The sequence below is a fragment of the Monodon monoceros genome, unplaced genomic scaffold, assembly GCF_005190385.1.
Source record: "Monodon monoceros isolate NGI ecotype Baffin Bay Population unplaced genomic scaffold, NGI_Narwhal_1 Super_Scaffold_6, whole genome shotgun sequence".
In the NCBI taxonomy this organism is placed as follows: Eukaryota; Metazoa; Chordata; class Mammalia; order Artiodactyla; family Monodontidae; genus Monodon; species Monodon monoceros.
This window is the reverse complement of record NW_021703783.1, coordinates 73,922,762-73,946,264: the sequence shown is the minus strand read 5'-3', so window position 1 is coordinate 73,946,264 and position 23,503 is coordinate 73,922,762. Positions and strand designations below refer to the sequence as shown.

Here is a 23,503-nt window from a genome sequence, read left to right as displayed (position 1 = left end):
TATCTACCAGGATGTTAATAACAGCATTCTTCCTAACAGGGAACAAACAGAAACGATTATGTCTAACAGTACGGAGTTAATTAAATTATGACAATCTAGATTATAAAATAATATGAATCCATTAAATGAGAGTATTTACTGATATGGCAAAAAAAATTATGATATTAAGTGAAAAAGCAAGTTATAAAACAACATGCATAATAAATACAATTTTTTTGAAATATATTTATGCAGCAAAATAACAAGAAAGGTAGCAAAAATGTTAGTGTTATCTTTAGCTGGGGCAATTATGGGTAATTTTTCTATTTATTTAGTCTCTAATTTAAAAAAATAATGATGCATTATACTCATGTTTAAAAAGCAACGTTGGACTTCCCTGGTGGTGCAGTGGTTAGGAATCCACCTGCCAGTGCAGGGACGCGGGTTCGATCCCTGGTCCGGGAAGATTCCACATGCTGAGGAGTGGCTGGGCCCGTGTGCCACAACTATTAAGCCTGTGCTCTAGAGCCCACGAGCCACAACTACTGAGCCCGTGTGCCAGAGCTACTGAAGCCCGTGTGCCTAGAGCCCGTGCTCTGCAACAAGAGAAGCCACCGCGAGAAGACCGTGCAACGCTACAAAATGTAGCCCCCATCGCTGCAACTAGAGAAAGCCCGTGCACAGCAACAAAGACCCAACGCAGCCAAAGATTAATTAATTAAAAAAAAAAGAAAAAGCAACGTCATTAGAAAAGTTAAGTAGCTCAATAGATACTAGTTAAGTAGATACTATGCTCCTTAAGAAGGGCCCATTTTTTGTTATTGGCCTGCCAAAAAGTATAATGCCTCTCCATATGTAGTAGGGGTTCAATAAATGCTTAATGACTGATCGATAGAATGAATATAATAATGGCCTCACTTAATTTCACTAGGTCATTTACTCTACTAGTCATTCTTACCTAAAGAAGTCCACATATTGTCTGTTGAACGTTAAGTCACTATCCTTTGGTTGAGGAATGTTCAAATTAAACCCTATGTGAGATTGCCCTCTGGTGGTTTCACTGACAATGCTTTTTATCAATTTGAAGTGTGTTAATCCACCTCACCAATGGAAAGAAATATGAGAGTAAGAACAGGGTAGTAAGATTTTCATGAAGCTAAATTTATTCCATTTAAAGAAGCATCAGACTTTATGTACTTTTTAAATTTCTGAAAAAAACAAACTGACCTCTCACAAAGTGTTAGTGATAGTGTATAATAGGTTACTCCTCTGAGGTGGAGAAGCAGAGGGGAAGTGATAGTGGTGATGAAATACGTACTTATTCAGCAACTCATGAAGACCAAAATTCCAGGAACTACAATGTCAACTACAATGTACTATATTTCCAGTACAACAAGAACTAAGTTAATTCTCCAAAGCACTGACATGCGAATGTGTGGTTTGGGCGTCTTACAATTGAACAATCTCTATTTAGTAGATCCTTGTACTTAGAAGAAAATTTGTTAATTAATTTAGTTTTTATGCTTCCTACTTTTATAACATGGCATATCTCAATCTTTGTAAAAATCTGGATATAAATCAACCAGAAAAAAACTATTTTCGAAGCTATGTCACCAAACACAGTTAATATTTCTGATTATCCAACTCTATTGACTTGTTTTTCCTTTGATCTTTCCCCCAAATGAATATTAATGAAAAGAGCATAAACCACTTAAAAACACTTCCTTTCTGTAATAGAGGGTGGCCATTATTATTTTCTTTACTCTTTCCTATTCACTATTCCTTACATTTTACTCAACACTTGACCCTTCACCTTCCTCTATTCAAAGAACTAGATTAAGCAATAGACTTTGAATGTGAAATCATTTTTCACACCAAATTTTAAAATATCACAAATATTGCACAAGTTTGAATAAAGCACCTTTTCACCTTCTTAATAAAGACTCCTCACCTCCTAAATAGAAATCACAGGGGCATCAATGCTATTAAGGATCATATATAAGCCGGTAGGGATTGGATAATCAACAGAATAGACTATTAACATTTTTGTAAGACTAGTTTAGTAATATTAACATTTTAATCACAGAGTTGTATGTGCTCTGAAGCAAGCATAACTTTTAAGACAGCCAGAAAAAAAATCTCAAAATGAATAATATAATATTCTTTCTAGGAAAGCACATTCTTGGGTGAAAGAAAACACCTCTTGTCATAGTGATGCCTTGTAAAAAAGGCTCTGGACAGTTTGGATCCTGGCTCTCCCATTTGCTAGGCAGGTAGGCTTCAAGTCACTTAGCCTTATCTGTAAAATGGGGATGATGCACCTTCTTCAAAGGATTATTGTGAGAATTTAATAATAATGTAAACTAAAGACCTAGCAGGTAGTAGAAACTGATTAAAATGTAACTATTTCCTAGAGCCACAAAAACGGAAACATTGTAACATCTATTTTCTGTGTGGATCTCATGAGTTTCTTTTCAAAGGCAGTTTAAAAATCTTCAGGAGAATCATGCACGTTTTTATTAATCATATTTATACTACTATTTGGCTGATAATGTAAAAGTACTTAACCATACCAGGCACATAAAAATAAATAGTAGACTTTAATAACTCAAAAGGAAAATAAAAATAGGCTTCCGTAAATAAGAATGTGAAATCCAGAACTACTTAATATATATAAAGAAATACACATTCTAATATATGAGAAGACATTTTATTATTTTACTATATAACGTATTAATGAATATACGCAATTTGTATTTTCTCAAATGGCAAATGAGACGCAGGATAACATTTCTCTTTGATTCCTGAAAACCTCAATATCATCTGTCTTTTGGAGGATTCAGTTTTCTACGACGTCTATGATACCTTGAAAAGAAGAAAATATTTAAGATAAGATTATTTTAATACAAGTTAACTGTTCCTGATAGAAATATCAAATTTCTATTACCCTGCTGTTTACTGGTATTCAAAAAAATCAGTGAAACCTAATACACACACACACACAGTTAGACACACCTCAGGTAGAAGATACTTCTTAATAATAAGTCACATTTTCCTGCTGTGAAAATTGTCTTCTATTAATTAAGCATTTGGAAAGTCTTTTTTCAGATCTTGAGGTAGTTTCAATATGGCAATCTGGATGACTGTTCCTTAAACACTGTGAACATGCAGAACGTGCTCTATTAAAGTTTTATTCAAAAGGGGATGATCAGCTCTAAATGGAGGCCTCTAAAGCTGCAAGATCATGTTTTTATAATAAAATACGATTAGTAATATGTATATGGAAAAATGTGTAATATCACAAAAATGGAAGAAATGCAAATTAAAACAGTGAAAAACGTTTTTACTTTTTTTTGCAATCACAAATATTTTAAAAATTATAATGCACAATCCAAGTATGAGTATGGTGAAGCAAGCAATATCAGATCCAACTGCTTAAAGTATTAATCAGTATAACACTTTTGAAAAACAGTGTGGTTAATACTTAAAAAAATTTTTTTTAATAATCATAATTTTTGACCTAGTAATTCCTCTTCTGGAAATCTATCCTAAAGCAGTAAGTAAGCAGTTAAAATATTAACTACTTTAATATTAAAATATTAATGGGGAAAGGGATGATACAGGATGCAAATTTATATATACAGTGTGATAAAAACCATGTAAAAATTTATGTGAATAAAGATTAAAACCATGTAAAAATTTATGCAAACTAATAAAATTTATGTATAGAAAGAAAAAGAGAAATAAAATGCATTGTTAGCAGTGACTAAGTGATTTCGCCATGAAGAATTCTTTCTTCTTCGCAACATTTCCTTATTTTCTTTATTGAGTTAAGAAAATGTCTGCACAGAGTACATTTGATTTCGGTGATGAATTCTCTTCAAAAATTCCCTTAAGGCCAGAATCTTGCAAGTTGGTCTGAGCTAATTTTTAACTTTTTTTGCTAGTGTGGACATTCACTGTAAAGATTTCTACACCATAAATGATAAGACATGTTCTTATGCTCTTTAGTTGTTGTGATTAAGATGATCTGGGGGGACTTCCCTGGTGCTGCAGTGGAGAAGACTCTGTGCCCCCAATGCAGGGGGCCTGGGTTCGATCCCTGGTCGGGGAACTAGATCCCACATGCATGCTGCAACTAAGATTCACATGCCACAACTAAGAAGCCCACGTGCCACAACTAAGGAGCCCACGTGCCGCAACTAAGGAGCACACCTGCAGCAACTAAGACCTGGTGCAACCAATTAAATAAATGAATTTAAAAAAAAAAGATGATCTTCAGTATTTTTTGCTTATCTTAAGGTTTCATAAGGCAACTTTCCTATACACTGTTTTTTGATATTGATTTTTTGACAAATTGCAAAATACAGAAATTAACTTAAAAAAATGAAGCACATCTATATATACTAACATGGAACCCTAAGTTGTAGAATAATACATATAGCATAATATCAATTATCTAAATAAACATTTCTACATGTACTTATATTGGCATTGAGAAAATAACGGTTTTCTTAAGGGTTCCAGTTATGTGCCAGATAATCAAGGTTTTACTAGTGCAATAGTATCCCTGAAAGGTGTTCTCTCAAAGCAGTTAGATACCAGAATAGGGGGGTTTGGGAAGTCACAAACTTACTGAAATTATTTATAAAAATTTTGTATATGTGTTTTTCTGGGAAGTGGATTCATAGGTTTCATCAGATTCTCAATGAAGTCTGTGGCCCTAAAAATCTAAGCATTATCCTATAAAAATGCGATTCAGCTTACAATGCTCAACCATTTTCACTACCCAAGACTGACTGAAAATGCTTGAGACCCTGATAGCCCTAAACCTAACAAAGTCGAGCTCTGAAATATGCTCAATAAATGTTAAATAGCATTTACAGATTTCTTATCATGCATGAATGTCAATATATGCTATAATCACTCAGAAGCAAGCACCTGAATTTTAGGGTGCCCTTATAACTTATCATCCAAACTGGGATCCTTTAAAGAATAAAAACTCACTCTATTAATAATTAACAAATGAGTTAAACTGAGACTGTCCCTGGGAAACCAAAACATATTGTTACCCTTCTTAAATTACACAATGACTCAGTGATATCTGAAAGATTTGTCTACAGTTCTTAGTCCAAGACAGAACTTCACCTCCTGGTTCACAATGCAGCTAGATGTTCAAATGTCTCCTACTCATGGTGGTAGCTAATTTTTGTTGCCTCCATGGAAAAATATTAAAGTAGTCCTTTAAATAAAGTCGTGCAGCTATTCATACATTTATAGAATTGCTTTATATTTCAGAAATTTAGAATTACTTTCCAGATCCTTCTTACTTTCTATCCAGACTTCTTTCAATCCTTCCATCCTTCTTTCTTTCAACATAACTTTACAGTTAGTGGAGTTATGTTAGCTATTTTCTTTTTTAAGAGATATTATGAAAATCAGAATCATTCGCTCATTCATTTATTCATTCATTTTAAATGTGTGGAGCATCTACCACGTGCCAGGCACCATTTTTAGGTGCTAAGGTTTCTGTGGTACACAAAACATGACAAAATCCCCACCCTCATGGAGATTACATTTCAGTGTATTAGACAGAAAAACAAGATAAACAAGTTGACCAGGGAAGGCTTCAGTGAGTAAAAACACAAAATAAGTAAGACAGCTATCTTTGCTGATATCAGCAGGAAAAAGTATTCTATATAGAGTAAACAGCAGGTATAAGGGCTCTGAGGTAGAAGGAAGGGCATGTTCAAGGAACAGAAAAGAGGTCATGTGGCTGGAACAGAGTGAAGAAAGAAGAGAATAGTAGGAAATGAGAGTGGAAAGGTAAAAGAGGGTCAGATCACATAGGTTCTAGTAGATAATAGTTAAGGCCTATAGCTTTTCTCTAAGTGAGATGGAAAGCTGTTGGAAGGTTTTCAACAGAAAAATTATAAGAACTAGTGGAATTTTTAACAGGATTACTCTGGCTGTGTGCTAAGAACAGACCACAGGGAAGCAAAGGCAGAAGTAGGGAGACCAGTTAGAAAGCCACTTCTATGAACCAGGCAATAGATGGTGGCGTGTACCAGGATGATGGCAGAGGGAATGGTGATAAATGGTCAAATCCGGATACATTTTGGAGATAGAGCCAACAGGGTTTGCTTATAGACCAGATGTTGGGTATGAGACAAAGAGAAAAGTCAAAAATGGCACCAAGATTTCTGGCCCAAGCAGCTAGAACAATGGAACTCGCATTAACTGAGACAGGGAAGGCTACAAAAGAAGCTGGTTTGTGAGGGACCACGAAAAGCTCAGTTAGAGACACAATAAGTTAGGGATGTCCATTAGACAAGTAGGCCCGTGGATATACAGGTCTGGAGGTGAAGGGACAGGAAGAGATAGATTTGGGAGCCAATGTAGATGGTATTTAAAGCCATGAGACTGGATGAGATCACTGTCTTAGGGAATGGGACAGAAAAGAGAAGAGAACCAAGGACTGATCCTTGGGAAACTCCAAAATTTAGAGATAAGGGAAATGAAATGGAATCAGCAAGAGAAACCAAGATGGTATATGAACTTTGGGTACATAAACAGAGTTTCAACAAACTTATTATGGTTGAATTAATGAGAAAAACAATGGAAAACTGAAACAAAACCATTAGGAACTCTGCCATATTGCTAAAATGGTGTATTTTGCAAAGAATTATAATGGAAGGAATGTTTCACTGACTTATTTTTTTCATGCCAATTGAGGAAGACTGAAAAAAGGAAAAAGAGCTTGTACACAGATGCTGGCAAGTGAGGGCACTGATATGTCCTGCTTCCTGAGTACTGGCAACACTAGAGGCCAACAGGAGATACCCCAGGGGTTGCAGAGAAGGGCAAAACAACTCAGAATCATGTCCCCAGCAACTATTTACAGAGGAGCTACCTAATGCAAATTGCTACAGGAATACAAAAAAATTGATTTGCATAAGGAGCACCTTTCAAAGAATATGTTCGAAGCCCCATTACTTCAGGTAAATTATAATGTAGTGGCTAAGTTAGTTTAACTTGTTTTCATCACCTGTAATATCATCAAACAGGAAGTAGCAGGAGCCTCATGGTTACATATGCTATTTTTTTAAACCAACCTTTGCACAACTGAATATAAAAATAGTCATTCAGGCAAAGGCAGAGAGCAGGGAACTAAAAGTTCAATTTAACCTCAAGCCCAATGTCCTGGATTTCCTCACCACTAATCTCTCACACTAAAAATTCAAACAGTTCTAGTATCCAGTTTCAGTATAAAGCCTAAATCTAAGAAGACTCTTTGAATTGCCATCCTAAAGCAAACAGGATCACCAGGATTAGGAAACAGTAATATCCAAATCATAAATTTAGTGGTAACAATTTTAACCTTCGATCTCCAGACTTGAGATAATCTAATCTCCAGTGCTTATTGCCTACTAGACTATTTCAGCATCAATTCTGTATAGTCATACTACATATACTCTCAGTCCACCCCACCCTGGGTGAGGCCAATAATTAAATGCAGGTAGGTTTGGGATTGGATGAGGTGGGCAACACCCTGGGATCATAAAGCCTCTGCTGACCTTGATTCAGAATTAGATAATGAAGAACATCTTAATCCACAGGTGACCTACCTAGATAAAATGGAAATTAGATAAATCCACATGACTTGAAAGCTGAACTCTGGGAATAAAACTTCCAAGAATCACTGGGAAATTTACCAGCAGACCAACCCAAAGACTAGCATAAAGTATGGTCTCAAAGAAAAACTGAACACCTTCAAGAAGCTGTGAAGATAATTAGGTAAGATAATATTCCATCAGACAGTAACTTAACACACATACATTGTATTAAAGATATTTTATTAGAGGTCTTCTGGTAAACTACAAAACAGAAGTTGCATTCCTGATAAAGACAGAATAATTGAGAGCAAACGATGAAAACAAAAAATTACCCACAAATATAACATTAACAGATCTCTAATAACAGATATCTAATATCTAATATAGTTGCATAGTTACGCTAATGGGGTGGTAGCTATTCAAAGTGACTATAATCAAATTAAATTTCATGAAAAAAGTGAGCTAAGGGCAAATGGCAGAGGAAGAGTGAAAGTCCTGAAAATCAAAACAGAATGCACTGAAGATGACTTGACACTGAAATGAGAAGTCACATTGGATAAAAAAGCAAAATCCAACTATATTCTATTCACTAAAAAAGACCCACTTTAAACTTAAAAATTTTTACACAACAAAGGAAACCATAGGGCTTCCCTGGTGGCGCAGTGGTTGAGAGTCCGCCTGCCGATGCAGGGGACACGGGTTCATGCCCCGGTCCGGGAAGATCCCACATGCCCCGAAGCGGCTAGGCCCGTGAGCCCTGGCTGCTGAGCCTGCATGTCCGGAGCCTGTGCTCCGCAACAGGAGAGGCCACAACAGTGAGAGGCCCGCGTACCGCAAAAAAAAAAAAAAAAATACCATAAACAAAATGAAAAGACAACCCACAGAATGGGAGAAAATATTTGCAAACGATGCAACCAACAAGGGACTAATCTCCAAAATATACAAACAGCTCATGCTGCTCAATATCAAAAAACAAAAAACCCAATCAAAAATTGGACAGAAGATCTAAATAGACATTTCTCCAAATACAGACAAACAGTTGGCCAAAAAGCACATGAAAAGATGCTCAACATTACTAATTATGAGAGAAATGTAAATCAAAACTTCACTAAGGTATCATCTCACACTGGTCAGAATGGCCATCATCAAAAAATCTACAAACAATAAATGTTGGAGAGGGTGTGGAGAAAAGGGAACCCTCCTCCACTGTTCTTGGAATGTAAACTGGTACAACCATTATGGAGAACAGACAGAGGTTCCTTAAAAAACTAAAAATAGAACTACCATATCCTCTAGCAATCCCACTCCTGGGCATATATCTGGGGAAAAACATAATTCGAAAAGATACATGCACCCCAATGTTCACTGCAGCACTATTTACAATAGCCAAGACATGGGAGCCACCTAAGTGTCCATCAACAAGAGGAATGGATAAAGAAGATGTGGTACATACATACAATGGAATTTTACTCAGCCATAAAAAAGAATGAAATAATGCCATTTGCAGCAACATGGATGGACCTAGAGATTACCATGCTAAGTGAAGTAAGTCAGACAGAGAAAGAATATCATATAATAGCACATCTATATGTAGAATCTAATTTTTAAAATGATACAAATGAACTTATTTACAAAAGAGAAACAGACTCACAGATCTCGAAATCAAACTTATGGTTATCAAAGGGGAAACATGGGGGAGAGTGATAAATCAGGAGACTGGGATTAATATATACACACTACTACATATAAAATAGATTGACAAGGACCTACTGTATGGCACAGGGAACTCTACTCAATATTCTGTAATAACCTATATGGGAAAAGAATCTGAAAAATCTGCACACACACACACATATATATAACTGATTCACTCTGCTGTACACCTGAAACGAACACAATATTGTAAGTCAACTATATTCCAATAAAAACTTTAAAAATTTAAAAATAAATAAATAAATAAATATTATACCATGTTAAAAAAACACAACACTCTAAATATAAAGACACATGTAGGTTAAAAGTAAAAGAATAGAAACAGATATATCATGCAAACCCTAATCAAAAGAAGGCTGAACAGGCTATATTAATACTAGACAAATTAGATTTCATAATAAGAAATATCAGTGGAAATAAAAAAGAACACTTCATAAAGATAAGGTGTCGACTTATCAAGAGAATATAACAATAATAAATGAATATACACCTAATAACAGAGCTTCAAAACATATGAAGACAAAACAGAACTGGGAGGAGAAACAGAAAAATCTGTGATTACAGTTGCAGATTTCAACATTCCTCTCATAATAACTGATTAAATAAACAGAAAATTAGTAAGGCTGTAGAAAACTTGTACACTACCAACAGCCAAGTAGACCTAATTGATATTTTTAGAAAACTACCCACAACCATGGCACAATATACACTTTCTTTTCAAATACACATTCACTAAGGCAGACAATAATCTCGGACATTAAACAAATCTCAATTAACTTAAAGACTGAAACCATACAAACTATGTTTCATGATCACAACAGAATTAAAGTAGAAACCAGGAACAGAAAGATATTGGAGGGACTTCCCTGGTGGTCCAGTGGGTAAGACCCTGCACTTCCAATGCAGGGGACCCAGGTACGATTCCTGCTCGGGGAACTAGATACCACACACGTGTCGCAAATAAGTAGCCCGCACGTCACAACTAGGAGTCCACACACCGCGATACCGCAGCTAAAGATCCCGCATGCCACAACTAAGACCCAGTGTAGCCAAAATAAATAAATAAACAAATTTTTTAAAAAAAGATATTGGAAAAATTCAAAACATCTGGAAATTAACTCACTTCTAAATAACTCTTGGGTCAAAGAAGAAATCACAGGGAAATCAGAAAACAGTTTGAACTGAATAAAAAACAAAACGTATCAAAATTTCTGGGATGTAGCTAAAAGAGGGCTGAAAGGGAAATTTATAGCATTAAATGCTTAAGGAAGACAGACTTCCAAACAATAAGCTTTAAGAAACCAGAAAAAGAACAAATTAAACCCAGAATAAGCAGAAGGAATAAAACAACAGAGAGCAAAATTTTATGAAATAAAAAACAGAAAAACAATAGAATCAATTAAACCAATAGCTGGTTCTCAAAAAGACCAAAACAACGGAATAAGGAAGGTGAGTTCACTACAGATCATAAAAATATTAAAAGAATGACAAAATATGAACAAATACACAATTTAGATGAAATGAGCAAACACCTTGATATAAACTACCAAAGTTCCCTCAAGACGAAACAAATAAACTGAATAGCCCTAGCTATTGACTACAGTAATTGGATTTGTAGTTAAAAATCCTCCCACAAAGAAAACTCCAGACCCAGACAGCCTCACTGGTGAATTCTAACATTAAGAAAGAAATAATAACCATCCTACAAATACTCTTGCAAAAAAACTGAAGGGGAGGGAATACTTCTAAACTCATTCTAAGATACAAGCATTACTTGATACCAAAACCAGGGAAAAATATTATAAAATACGGACCAATATCCCTAAAAACAAAGATGTAAAACTTCTACCCAAAATTTTAACAAATCACAACCAACAATACATTAAAAAAATAATATATCATGATCAACTGGGGTTTAGCCAAGGAATGAAAGATTGGTTCACATTTAAAATCATTCAATTTAATCCATCATATTAAAGACTAAACAACAAAAATTACATGATCATCTTAAAAAATACAGGAAAAGCATCAAACAAAATTCAACACCCATTCATGATAAAAACTCTCCATACTAGGAATAGGAGGGACCTTCTCAACCTGATAAAGGGCATCTACAAAAGGACCCATACTGGCTTCCCTGGTGGTGCAGTGGTTGAGAATCCGCCTGCCAATGCCTGGGACACGGGTTTGATCCCTGGTCCAGGAAGATGCCACATGCTGCAGAGCAACTAAGCCCATGCACCACAACTACTGAGCTTACATGCCGCAACTACTGAAGCCCGCGTGCCTAGAGCCTGTGCCCTGCAAGAGAAGCTACCGCAATGAGAAGCCCGCACACAACAAAGAGTAGCTAGTCCCGGCTCACCGCAACTAGAGAAAGCCCACACGCAGCAACGAAGACCTAACTCAGCCAAAAATAAATAAATAAATAAAATTTATTTAAAAAAAAAAAGACCCATACTGAACATCATGGTTAATGTTTAGATGATTTTTTAAAATTAATTAATTTACTTTTGGCTGCTTTTTAATATGTTCCTAGGAGTTTTCTGCATAGATGATCATGCCATCATTGAATAAAGACAATTTTACTTCTCCTTTTACAATCTGTATGCTTTTTATTTCTTTCTCTTGTCCTATTGCACTGCTTAGGACCTTTAGTACACTGTTGAGTATAAGTGTTGAGTGTGGACATCATTGCCCTTTTCCCAGTTTTAGTGGGTCTTTAAACATTAAGTATGGGCTTCCCTGCTGGCACAGTGGCTAAGAATCCACCTGCCAATGCAGGGGACATGGGTTTGAGCCCTAGTCCAAGAAGCCAAAGCAATCTTGAGGGAAAAAAACGGAGCTGGAGGAATCAGGCTCCCGGACTTTATACTACAAAGCTACAGTAATCAAGACAATATGGTACTGGCACAAAAAAAGAAATATAGATCAATGGAACAGGATAGAAAGCCCAGAGATAAACCCACACACCTAGGTCAACTAATCTATGACAAAGGAGGTAAGGATATACAATGGAGAAAAGACAGTCTCTTCAATAAGTGGTGCTGGGGAAACTGGACAGCTACATGTAAAAGAATGAAATTAGAACACTCCCTAACACCATACACAAAAATAAACTCAAAATGGATTAAAGACCTAAATGTAAGGCCAGACACTATAAAACTCTTAGAGGAAAACACAGGAAGAACACTCTTTGACATAAATCACAGCAAGATCTTTTCTGACCCACCTCCTAGATTAATGGAAATAAAAAGAAAAATAAACAAATGGGACCTAATGAAACTTAAAAACTTTTGCACAGCAAAGGAAACTATAAACAAGATGAAAAGACAACCCTCAGAATGGGAGAAAATATTTACAAACAAATCAACGGACAAAGGCTTAATCTCCAAAATACATAAACAGCTCATGCAGCTCAATATTAAAAAACCAAAAAACCCAATCAAACAATGGGCAGAAGGGGCTTCCCTGGTGGCGAGTGGTTAAGAATCTGCCTGCCAATGCAGGGGACACAGGTTCGAGCCCTGGTCCAGGAAGATCCCACATGCCGCGGAGCAACTAAGCCTGTGCGCCACAACTACTGAGCCTGTGTTCTAAAGTCCACAAGCCACAACTACTGAGACCAAGTGCCAAAACTACTGCAGCTCTCACGGCTAGAGCCCATGCTCTGCAACAAGAGAAGCCACTACAGTGAGAAACCCGCCCACCGCAACAAAGAGTAGTCCCCGCTCACCGCAACTAAAGAAAGCCTGCGTGCAGCAACAAAGACCCAACACAGCCAAACTAAATAAATTTAAAAAAAAAAAAAATGGGCAAAAGACCTAAATAGACATTTCTCCAGGGAAGACATACAGATGGCCAAGAGGCACATGAAAAGTTACTCAACATCACTAATTGCTAGAGAAATGCAAATCAAAACTACAATGAGGTATCACCTCACACCAGTTACAATGGGCATCATCAGAAAATCTACAAACAACAAATGCTGGAGAGGGTGCGGAGAAAAGGGAACCCTCTTGCACTGTTGGTGGGAATGTAAATTGATACAGCCACTATGGAGAATAGTATGGAGGTTCCTTCAGAAACTAAAAATAGAATTATCATATGACCCAGCAATCCCACTACTGGGCATATGCCCAGAGGAAAACCATAATTCAAAAAGACACATGCACCCCAGCGTTCACTGCAGCACTATTTGCAATAGCCAGGGCATGGAAGCAACGTAAATGCCCATCAACAGACGAATGGATAAAGAAAATGTGGTACATATATACTATGGAATATTAATCAGCCATAAAAAGGAACGAAACTGGGTCGTTTGTAGAGACGTGGATGGATCTAGAGACTGTCATACAGAGTGAAGTGAGTCAGAAAGAGAAAAACAAAAATTGTATATTAATGCATATATGTGGAATCTAGAAAAATGGTACCGATGAGCCGGTCTGCAAGGCAAAAATAGAGACACAGATGTGGAGAACAAAAGTATGGACACCAAGGGGGGAAAGCGGGGGCGGGTGGGGGGGGTGGGATGAATTGGGAGATTGGGATTGACATATATACACTAATATGTACAAAATAGGTAACTAATAAGAACCTGCTGTGTAAAAAAAATAAAATAAAATTGAAAAAAAAAGCTACTAGAATTATCTCAAGATCACAGGATACAATGTCAATATACAAGAATCCACTGTATTTCTACATATGAATAATAATCCACTGAAAATTTAAATTAAAAATACTATTTACAATAGCATAAAGAATACAAAATGTTTGGGATAAATTTAACAAAAAATGTACAATATTCATACACTGCAAACTATAAAACACTGCTAAGTGATATTTTTTAAAAGACCTAAATAATGGAGAAATATACTGTTTTAATCGATGGGACGATTCAATACTGTTAAGACATCAATTCTCCTGAAATTGATCTAGAGACTGAACGCAATCTCCTTCAAAATCCCTGCAAGCTTTTTGTAGAAACGGATAAGCTGATTCTAAAAGTTGTAAGAAAATGCAAAAGACCTATGACTGCTAAGACAACTTTTTAAAAAAGAACAAAATTAGAAGACTTACTCTACCTGGTTTCAAGACTTTAGTTACAATAGCCCAAACTGTGTGGTATTCCAAAGACGAACATATATTAATGGAACAAAATAGAGTCCAGGACCCACATATATGGTTTCAATAAGGGTGTTAAGGCAATTTAATGGGGAAAGATAATACTTTCAACTAGTGGTGTTGGGACAACTGGATATACATAAGCAAAAAAAAAAAAGATCCCCAACCTATGCCTCACACCATACATAAAAATTAAAACTCTGGGAAGAAAACATAGTAGAAAGTCTTAGTGACCTTAGGTTAGGCAAAGATTTTTTAAGTAGGATGCAAAAAGCCTGAAAATTTGTAAACTGAACTTCACCAAAATTAAAAACTTCTGATCTTCAAAATACACTATTAAGGACATAAAAAAGCAAGCCACAGACAGGGAGAAAATACTTGCAAAACATTTGTCCCATAAAGGACTTTGATCCACAAGTTTTACACCTTAATAAGAAAACCAATCTGCTTTTTAAAAAATAGGCAAAAGATTTGTACAGATACTTAACCAAGTAACAAGAAAAACAAAAAAACAAATGTATGCACTGCCAATAAGCACATGAAAAGATGCTCAAAATGATTAGTAATTCATTAGGGCAACATAAATTAAAACCACAATGAAATACTACTACTCACCCAACAGAATGATTGACATTTTAAAAACTGATAATATCAAGTTCTGGGAAGGATGTAGAGCAACTAGAACTCTCACACTGCTAAGTGGGAATGTAAAATGGTTCAGCCACTTTCACTGTGGCTCATGAATTTAAACATGTCCTTATCACATGACCAAGTAATCCTACCCCTAGATATTTACTGAAGAGAAATAAAAACATGTTGATACAATGACTTGTACTTGAATGTTTATGCAGCTTTATTTACAGCCAACAAACTGGAAAGAACCCAAAATGTCCAACTGGTTAATAGATAAACAAACTGTGGTCTATCCATACAAGGGAATACTACTCAGAGTAAAAAGGGACAAACTACTGGTATACACAACAACATGGATGAATCTTGAAAGCATTGTACATAGTGAAATAAGTCAGACACAAAAGGTTATGTACGGTATAATTCCATTTACATGAAATTCTAGAAAGGGTAAAACATGAAATTCTAGAAAGGGTAAAACATGAAATTCTAGAAATTCATGAAATTCTAGAAAGTGATAGAAAGCAGAGAAGTAATTGCCCAGGGTGAGGGTTATAGGAAGGGAACTGACTGCAAAAGGGCATGGAAGAACTTTCTGGTGTTATGAGAATAGTCTATATTATGATTGTAGTAGTGATTATGAAATGTAGCAGGATGCTATGGTCCTTGCCCCCCATGTCCTCAGCCTGCCTTATGTCTGTGGAAAAACTTTAGCCAATGAATAAGTTTACTCAGAGAAGTGAGAAAATGCATAAACAAAGGAAAACAGCCCAACAAGACTAACAGCCCAACAAGACAAGTTTAGTCATTAAGCATAGTCAAGGACCTTTAGTTCCTCTTCAAGGGCTGTAGATAATATTCTGAGCCGTATCCTGTGAGCTGTCTTATAGATACTGAAACCCCCACCAGGAGGAAGAAGTTAATTACATGATGACCAGACTGCAGCCATGACATAAGCTGCCACAATTCCGAGAGCTGGGCTCAAAGAAATGGGAACAAACCAACCCTGGAACTGAAGATTAACTGTACTTAAAACAATCAAGATGATGCTGGCCAGACCACTGATAACCAATTTCAAGATGACTGTCAGAGCTGACTGTGCTGTTTCTGCATGTAGCTCCCTCCCTCTGTCTATAAAAGCTTTTGCCCACTGATAGTCAGTGGGGGGCTCAGCCTTTGGACAGGCAGCAGTAAACCACCCCCACCTTGTGTGCCAGCCTCCAAAATAAAGCAAAGTTTCCTTTCCACCAACCTTGCCTCTTTATTGGCTTTTGAGTGGCAAGTAGCTCGACCCCCATTTTCAGTAACAATTATACAACTGTATACATTTTAACGCACGTTAAAAAAGAACTGTGTACTTAAACTGGTGAGTGCTTTACTTAAAACATTTGTCAAAACTCATGAAGTTGTATACTTAAAACTGGTAAATTTGAAGTATGTAAATTATACCTCAAAAGAGCCTAGTTAAGAAAAGATGCTTCAGGGAGTTCCCTGGTGGTCTAGTGGTTAGGATTTGGCACTTTCACTGCCATGGCCCAGGTTCAGTCCCTGGTCGGGGAACTGAGATGCCACAGGCCAAGTGGCACAGTCAAAAAAAAAAAGATGCTTCTAAAAGAATAAGAGAAAAACTATGAGTAGGAGACAATGTTAATAATTATCATTACCACATTATTACTGTACATATACTGTATGCCAGGTGCTTAACTTAAATGATTATATTTTATCTCAAAACCACCAAGTGAATTAGGCATTATTATTTCTACTTTCTTTAATAGATAATAAGATTGAATAACTAGCTAGTAAGTAGCAGAGACAAGATGATTTGAGTCAGTCTGGCCTCTTTAACAAAAACTTGTACTCTCAGAAAAGTGTTCTACTTTATTGGAGTTCAAAAAGCACAAAATTGAGTACAATATGAGGTTGGGCTATTCACATAGGTAGAGTTTAACAGTGTTCATCTATGGGAAATAGGGCATTAGTAGGTATAAAAAAGATTTTTATTTTATACTTTAAATACTTCTGAATTGTTTAAAAATATTTCTTAAACAAGCATTTTATACCTTTCAGTGACATATTTAAAAAGATGTTATAGGGGGCTTCCCTCGTGGCACAGTGGTTAAGAATCTGCCTGCCAATGCAGGGGACACGGGTTCTGTCCCTGGTCTGGGAAGATCCCACATGCCACGGAGCAACTAAGCCCGTGAGCCACAACTACTGAGCCTGCGCTCTGGAGCCCGCAAGCCACAACTACTGAGCCCATGTGCCACAACTACTGAAGCCCATGCACCTACAGCCCGTGCTCCACAAGAGAAGCCGCCGCAATAAGAAGACCGAGCACCGGAACAAAGAGTAGCCCCTGCTTGCTGCAACTAGAGAAGGTCCGCGTACAGCAACAAAGACCCAATGCAACCAAAAATAAATTTTAAAAAATGTTTAAAAAGATGTTATATATCTCTAATTATTAAATTCATAATGGGTCCCATTCTTCTGTTATAAATCTAAAATTGTGAAATATTTAGTAAAACATCCTTCTATATACTGCCTGATGTTTAAGAGGTGCTAACATCTAGAAACCATTTGAAATGGCTTACATTAATCCAAAATATATATGTAGATACCAAATAAATACTTGTTGAGTATCAGTAATCACACATTAGCTTATTTAAAATTTTGAAAGATGATGCATCACAAGTATAATGCCTACAGGTTAAAATTTTCTTTATATACATAAGCTAGCATCTAGAGTTTTCCTGTTGAACTCTTTATTAGGAGAGACATTGGGATAATCAATTGTGTCTAATTAAAGTCTGCTTATAACTGAAAGTGCCTAGAAATCCTGATGCAACAAGACATACCATAGAGATTAAATTAATTAGCAGTCAAAGCTAATTAGCAGTGATAAGATTAAATAAGTAATAAGATTAAACATAGGTGGGGTACTAGACAAAAATGTCTGGAGATAACATGTTTGGTTTTAAGACTCCCCAATGGTCTTCTTGCCTTCAGTCTTGCCCCCTTTATGTTACACATCTACAGAGGATTTTCATAACTTCAGCGATTTGGTTATAAACAAAAGATGGCAAAAAAACTGCAGCAACATGAAACATGCAGGAAAAAAACAGGTACTGAAAGCCATTATAGAAAAATTTCAAGGTGGGGCTTGAACTAAAGTATCTACCTAATGGGACAGAAATAATGAACAATGTTATGAATCATGGAAAGAAATCCTAGAATACAGCAGTGATTTAGATACGGGGCTATATAATGGCTTGCTAATTTGTTTTCCCATAACCTAACTTACAACTACAAAGAGGGAATGCATAAACAAAGTGGATACAAAATAAGAAAGAAAAATCAAGGAAGGGGACATAAAACAGATGCAGAAATTGAAAGACATTATGGTGGTCAAGAGATGAATGGATAAAGAAGATGTGATAAATACATACAATGGAATATTACTCAGCCATAAAAAAGAACGAAATTCTGCCATTTGCAGTGACATAGATGGACCTAGATAATATTATATATTTTTTTAAAACTTTAGTTTTATTTATCTATTTATTTTTGGCCACGCAGTGTGGCTTGCGGGATCCTAGTTCCTGACCAGGGATTGAACTTATGCCCTCGGCAGTGAAAGCGTGAAGTCCTAACCACTGGACCACCAGGGGATTCCCAGTATTAAGCTTAGTGAAACAAGTCAGAGAAAGACAAATACTCTATGTTATCACTTACATGTGAAATCTAAAAAGTAAAACAAACAAATGTATATAACAAAACAGAAACAGAAGACTCACATATATAGCAAACAAACTCCAGTGGGGAGAGAAAAGGGGAAGGGGCAAGATACAGGTATGGGATTAAGAAACACAAACTGCTACGTATAAAATAAATAAACAAAAAGGATATATTGCACAACACAGCAAAATATAGCCATTATTTTCTATTAACTTTAAATGGAGTATAATCTATAAAAATATTCAATCACTATGTTGTACACTAATAATGTAACATTGTAGGTTGACTGTACTTTGACAAATAAATAAAAACAAATATTGTTTTACCTTAAAAAAAAAAAAGGCTCTACAGGAGAGTTCCCTGGTGGCACACTGGTTAAGAATCTGCCTGCCAATGCAGGGGACACGGGTTCGAGCCCTGGTCTGGGAAGATCTCACATGCCATGGAGCAACTAAGCCCGTGGGCCACAACTACTGAGTCTGTGCTCTAGAACCCATGTGCCACAACTACTGAGCCTGTGTGCCTAGAGCCCGTGCTCCACAACAAGAGAAACCACCACAATGAGAAGCCCGCTCCCGCTTGCCACAACTAGAGAAAGCCCACATGCAGCAACGAAGACCCAACACAGACAAAAATAAATACATAAAATAAATAAATTTATTTTAAAAAAAAAAGGCACTACAGTGGTCAAAAAAAAAAATCACAGATTTTTTCCTTGGGAAATTGATACAGAAATATCACTTCTATTACAGGAAGATTATTAAGGGAGGGGCTTTTTTAAGACAGGAAAAGAAGAGTTGTGTTTTGTTATAATGAATTTAAAACTTCGGACAGTTATCTAGTTAGTAATATTCTAAGAACAATGACATTGGGAATAAGGCTGAGGAAATTAAAAAATGTATAATGGAGCAGGTTGCATGTCATCTATATAATGAATGTAATTGAAGCTCTCAGAACAAATTTTAGCAAGACATGGAGTATAAGGCAGAGCCCTGAGGAATCTCTACTGTAACTACAGATAAGGGAGAAAGTACCTTCTAAAGAGAAACTAAAAAAGTAAACCAAGCTCCAGGTCCATACATGCACCTGCTTTCAGAACTGCTCCCCACCAGATGATCCAGAGTCTTCAGACTCAACATAACCAACAATAGGTTCATCTTCCTCACTCTCTACTGTTTCCCCACTTGTATGAGTGGCACCACCATCCCCCTGAACACCTCTGTCAGAAACTTGAGAGGTCTCCTATCTCTCTCTTTAACTTTCCCCCTTTCTGTTCCCGTTGCTGGTCCTTTCATGTAGATCTTCAAATTTCACCTGGACTATTTTAACAGTTTCATAGCAAGTCCCTCTGACTCCAATCTTTCCACGTATCACCTTATCCCAAATACAGAACCTACTTAAGGATTTCCTAATGCATAAACTTTGGGGATGTCAGTTTGATTCTTAGAATTTGGCAATGAAAATAAAACCTAAACTCCTCAGCACGACACAAAATCCTTCATGAGACCCTTCTTACATTCCCTCCTCATATTCTGGGTCCCATCCAAGCTGAACTACTTGCAGTTTCCCCAGCTTACTCTATGACATACTGTTCTCAGCCTGTGAAGCCTTTTCCCCATTCTGCATGGCTAACTCCTAACCATCCTTCAAATGTCAATCTCTTGATTTGTTTATTTACTCTACTATCTTCCTTCCTTGACTATTAACAACTTACAAACAACGATTGTGTTTCTGATCACCCATCACTTCAAGCAGCTCAATGATTAAATATTCATTAATTCCATAAGCATGTCCTGCCATAAATGTGCCAGCCCAGTGCTAGTTACTGGGTGAGTAAAAGCAAAGTGAATAAAACAAGTGAATAAAAACAAAGTTTGCTCAAACAATTTTAAAAAGCCACGTTTTAGTTTCTTAGTTTAGTAGGGAATAAGATAGATATGAAAGAAATAAGAATCAAAAGAAGTAAACAAATTAAAGCCAGAATTAGATACGAGGTAAGAATCAATGTAATAAAATGTGAGTACTGGGAAACAGAGGGGCAACTGTAGCTCCTAAAGGAACTGAGAAATATATATACTTCCCAATCATTTGCTGTACCCCAATTTTTTCTGCAATAACTCAAAATCTGTTAAATAAATGGATAGAGGGCTGAGGACAAGATCAAGTATTCATCAAGAAGATGAATCAAAACAATACATAAAATGACTACATCACGGAATGGAAAAATTTTCAAGAACTCTTGCAAAATTCCCTGAAAGCTTTGGTTAAACTCCCCCACTAAAATAAAGGAAAAGAAGTACTATTTCATTTTAGCTATATATATGTAGATTTAAAAATACAATTTAATAGGTGATCATACTGGGTGTTAATTCCTTCATGCAAAGTACAACCTCAGAAGTTTGTTAATAGAAGTAAAGTTATGTATTTCTGTAGGGTTCAGTGAGAGTTGAAGAAGAAAAGAAAATAGAACTTACTGTCCACGAGGATACCAACGGTGCTTAGTAGTAAAGAACATTTTGCTAAGTTGTTCTATCATGGGTCCTTGCTCTAAGTATTCACCTTTTTCTTCTAATCTGGTTTTCAGCACTAGATCATGTGTTTCTTCATTATTCTGCACAGGATCTGGCCGAGGGATAGGCTGCAAAATAATCAGCAATGAACAAATCAAAACGTAGGAATGTTAGCCAGCATCTGATTGAGTTTACAGTAAAATAATTACCACACTGAGTACTTCATTTTCGTACCTAAAGGTGGGTAAATAAGTCAGCAGAACAGTTTCACTTAGCTGCACTATTCATTAAAGAATCAGAATTTTTTTTTGGCCACACCAGGCAGGATCTTAGTTCCCTGACCAGGGATCAAACCCGTGCCCCCTGCAGTGGAAGAACAGAGTCCTAACCACTGTATTGTCAGCGAATTCCCCAGAAATATTTTTCTTCTCATATCAAGTTTTGGGTTCCCTTTCCAATAATAAAGTTCTTAAAGTTATTTTCCCCCAATAATAAAACATATTTTAGTTTCTATTTCTCAAAACTATAAATTGTGCCCATTATTATTTTTTAACTTAAAAGTTTAGTCTCTACCTTGCATACCATTAAAGTGAGATACAATGAAAAACCTTTAATAGAAAATGACATTTCTTATATCCAAAAGAAGCAGGAAATTTCTCAATGTTTTCATTTTAGGTACCTGAAATGCCATCAAATGATGCTTTATGGTAATTCGAGTAGTTTTTTTCCCCCAAAGACATTAATTACTAAAAAAAATCTCATCTCCTCCCAACACATGAGTGATATAACATATGCCCATCAGCAACGCTGGCTGATTAAAGCCCTTAAAAATCAGTATCTTGGAAAGTCAAGCTATCTATTTTTTAAATATTAAGTGATAACATATGTAACACAAGACTGTAACATTGCCTTGCTTTACAAATACCATAGATATGTATTACAACACAATGAAAACCTGAATTTACCATCAAAAAGGAAACAATTCAAACACAGATGTCTTCTTTACATTCACACACTATTAACGACAACTGCTACATTCTACCACTGTACTGAATGTTACAGCATAGACTCATATTTATTTAGTTTATGTACATGAAAAAATGAAACCTCTTTAAAAGGCAATATATAAGTACATGGTGGCACAACTGACTAAGTACTATAGAGATGCAAATTAACAAAGATATTAGTGAGAAATAGAACAGGAGCCAAGTCAGAACCTTGTCACAGAGTGCAGAATGAATTCTAGAAGGAATAACAAACATTATAAATAAAGCAAAGTAGGTAAAAACATACAATAAGCAGGTGATCTTAAAAAACGGATCTTGAGAAATCAGATTATGAAAAGCTTTCAAAGTTAGATTTAAGTGTAACAATTTGCTTTAAGCAGGAATAAGGAACCACTTCCTTAGTGTGGGAGGGAATAAGGAGAAAGTATAATGAAGAGGTTAAGAATTGGGCTTTGGTCAATAACTACTATCTCTGTGACCTTGGAATAGTTATTTAAGCTCTTAATCTCCCTTTCATAAAATCTAAGGAGTAATTATCTACCTAATAAGGGTTTGATGAGGATTAAGTGAAATAATAACATGCTGAGCTGTCCCTTGTACTCTCTGAGTTCAATAATGGTAGGTAGCTGTTAACATTTATTTTAAGGCCTCAAACAGGAAAACAGTGATATAAATTTATTTAAAGAAAAAGAGCTCCTTAGACATTTTAAGTAATTTTATATGATCATCTCTTACATGTAGAGTGAAATATTAATATTTGTGTCTTTGCAAGTTACTATCAGACCCTGAGGTATACTAGCAAATGCTAGATTAGAGCCTATAGTTTTCTCTTTTAGGTTACTACACTCGTTGCTAAAGATCAAATGTTTTAACTATTATCAAACAGTTATTTTCAAGTGTTAATAAAAGTTCACTGTCTCTCTTCCTATTCCCAACAGGCTCAATTCTAATATATCACAAATTCTCTCTGCTTTGTATTTCTTTTCCAGGCACACAGATAAAAGACATTGGAATTAATGGCTTCTTAGAAGTCTAAACCAAAAGCCTCTGCAGACTCAGAACTGATTTTTAGGTTGTATTTGATCTCCTTGATCAAACTTCAAAGAAAGGGTACATGAATATTTCAGTAAAAAGTAAAAAGTAAAATAAAACTGAATGTCAACTTTAAAAAAAAACATTCAGAACTGTC

General features: G+C 36.0%; 1 protein-coding gene across 5 annotated transcripts in view; it reads right to left on the bottom strand.

The window, feature by feature from the left end:
- MRPL42 (mitochondrial ribosomal protein L42) overlaps window positions 1-23,503 on the bottom strand; it is a 68,794-nt gene that overhangs the window by 34,212 nt on the left and 11,079 nt on the right. For 2 of the 5 annotated variants that reach the window (XM_029206662.1, XM_029206663.1), the window contains exons 5-6: window positions 21,272-21,435; window positions 2,702-2,844 (exon numbers count right to left, since the gene is read on the bottom strand). In XM_029206662.1, coding sequence (XP_029062495.1) covers window positions 2,799-2,844; window positions 21,272-21,435 — 210 coding nt within the window. In that variant the 3' untranslated portion in view covers window positions 2,702-2,798. Of the gene's footprint in view, window positions 1-2,694; window positions 2,845-21,271; window positions 21,436-23,503 lie in introns of those variants that run through there. The other 3 variants (XR_003791241.1, XM_029206664.1, XM_029206665.1) reach the window with 2 other exon arrangements.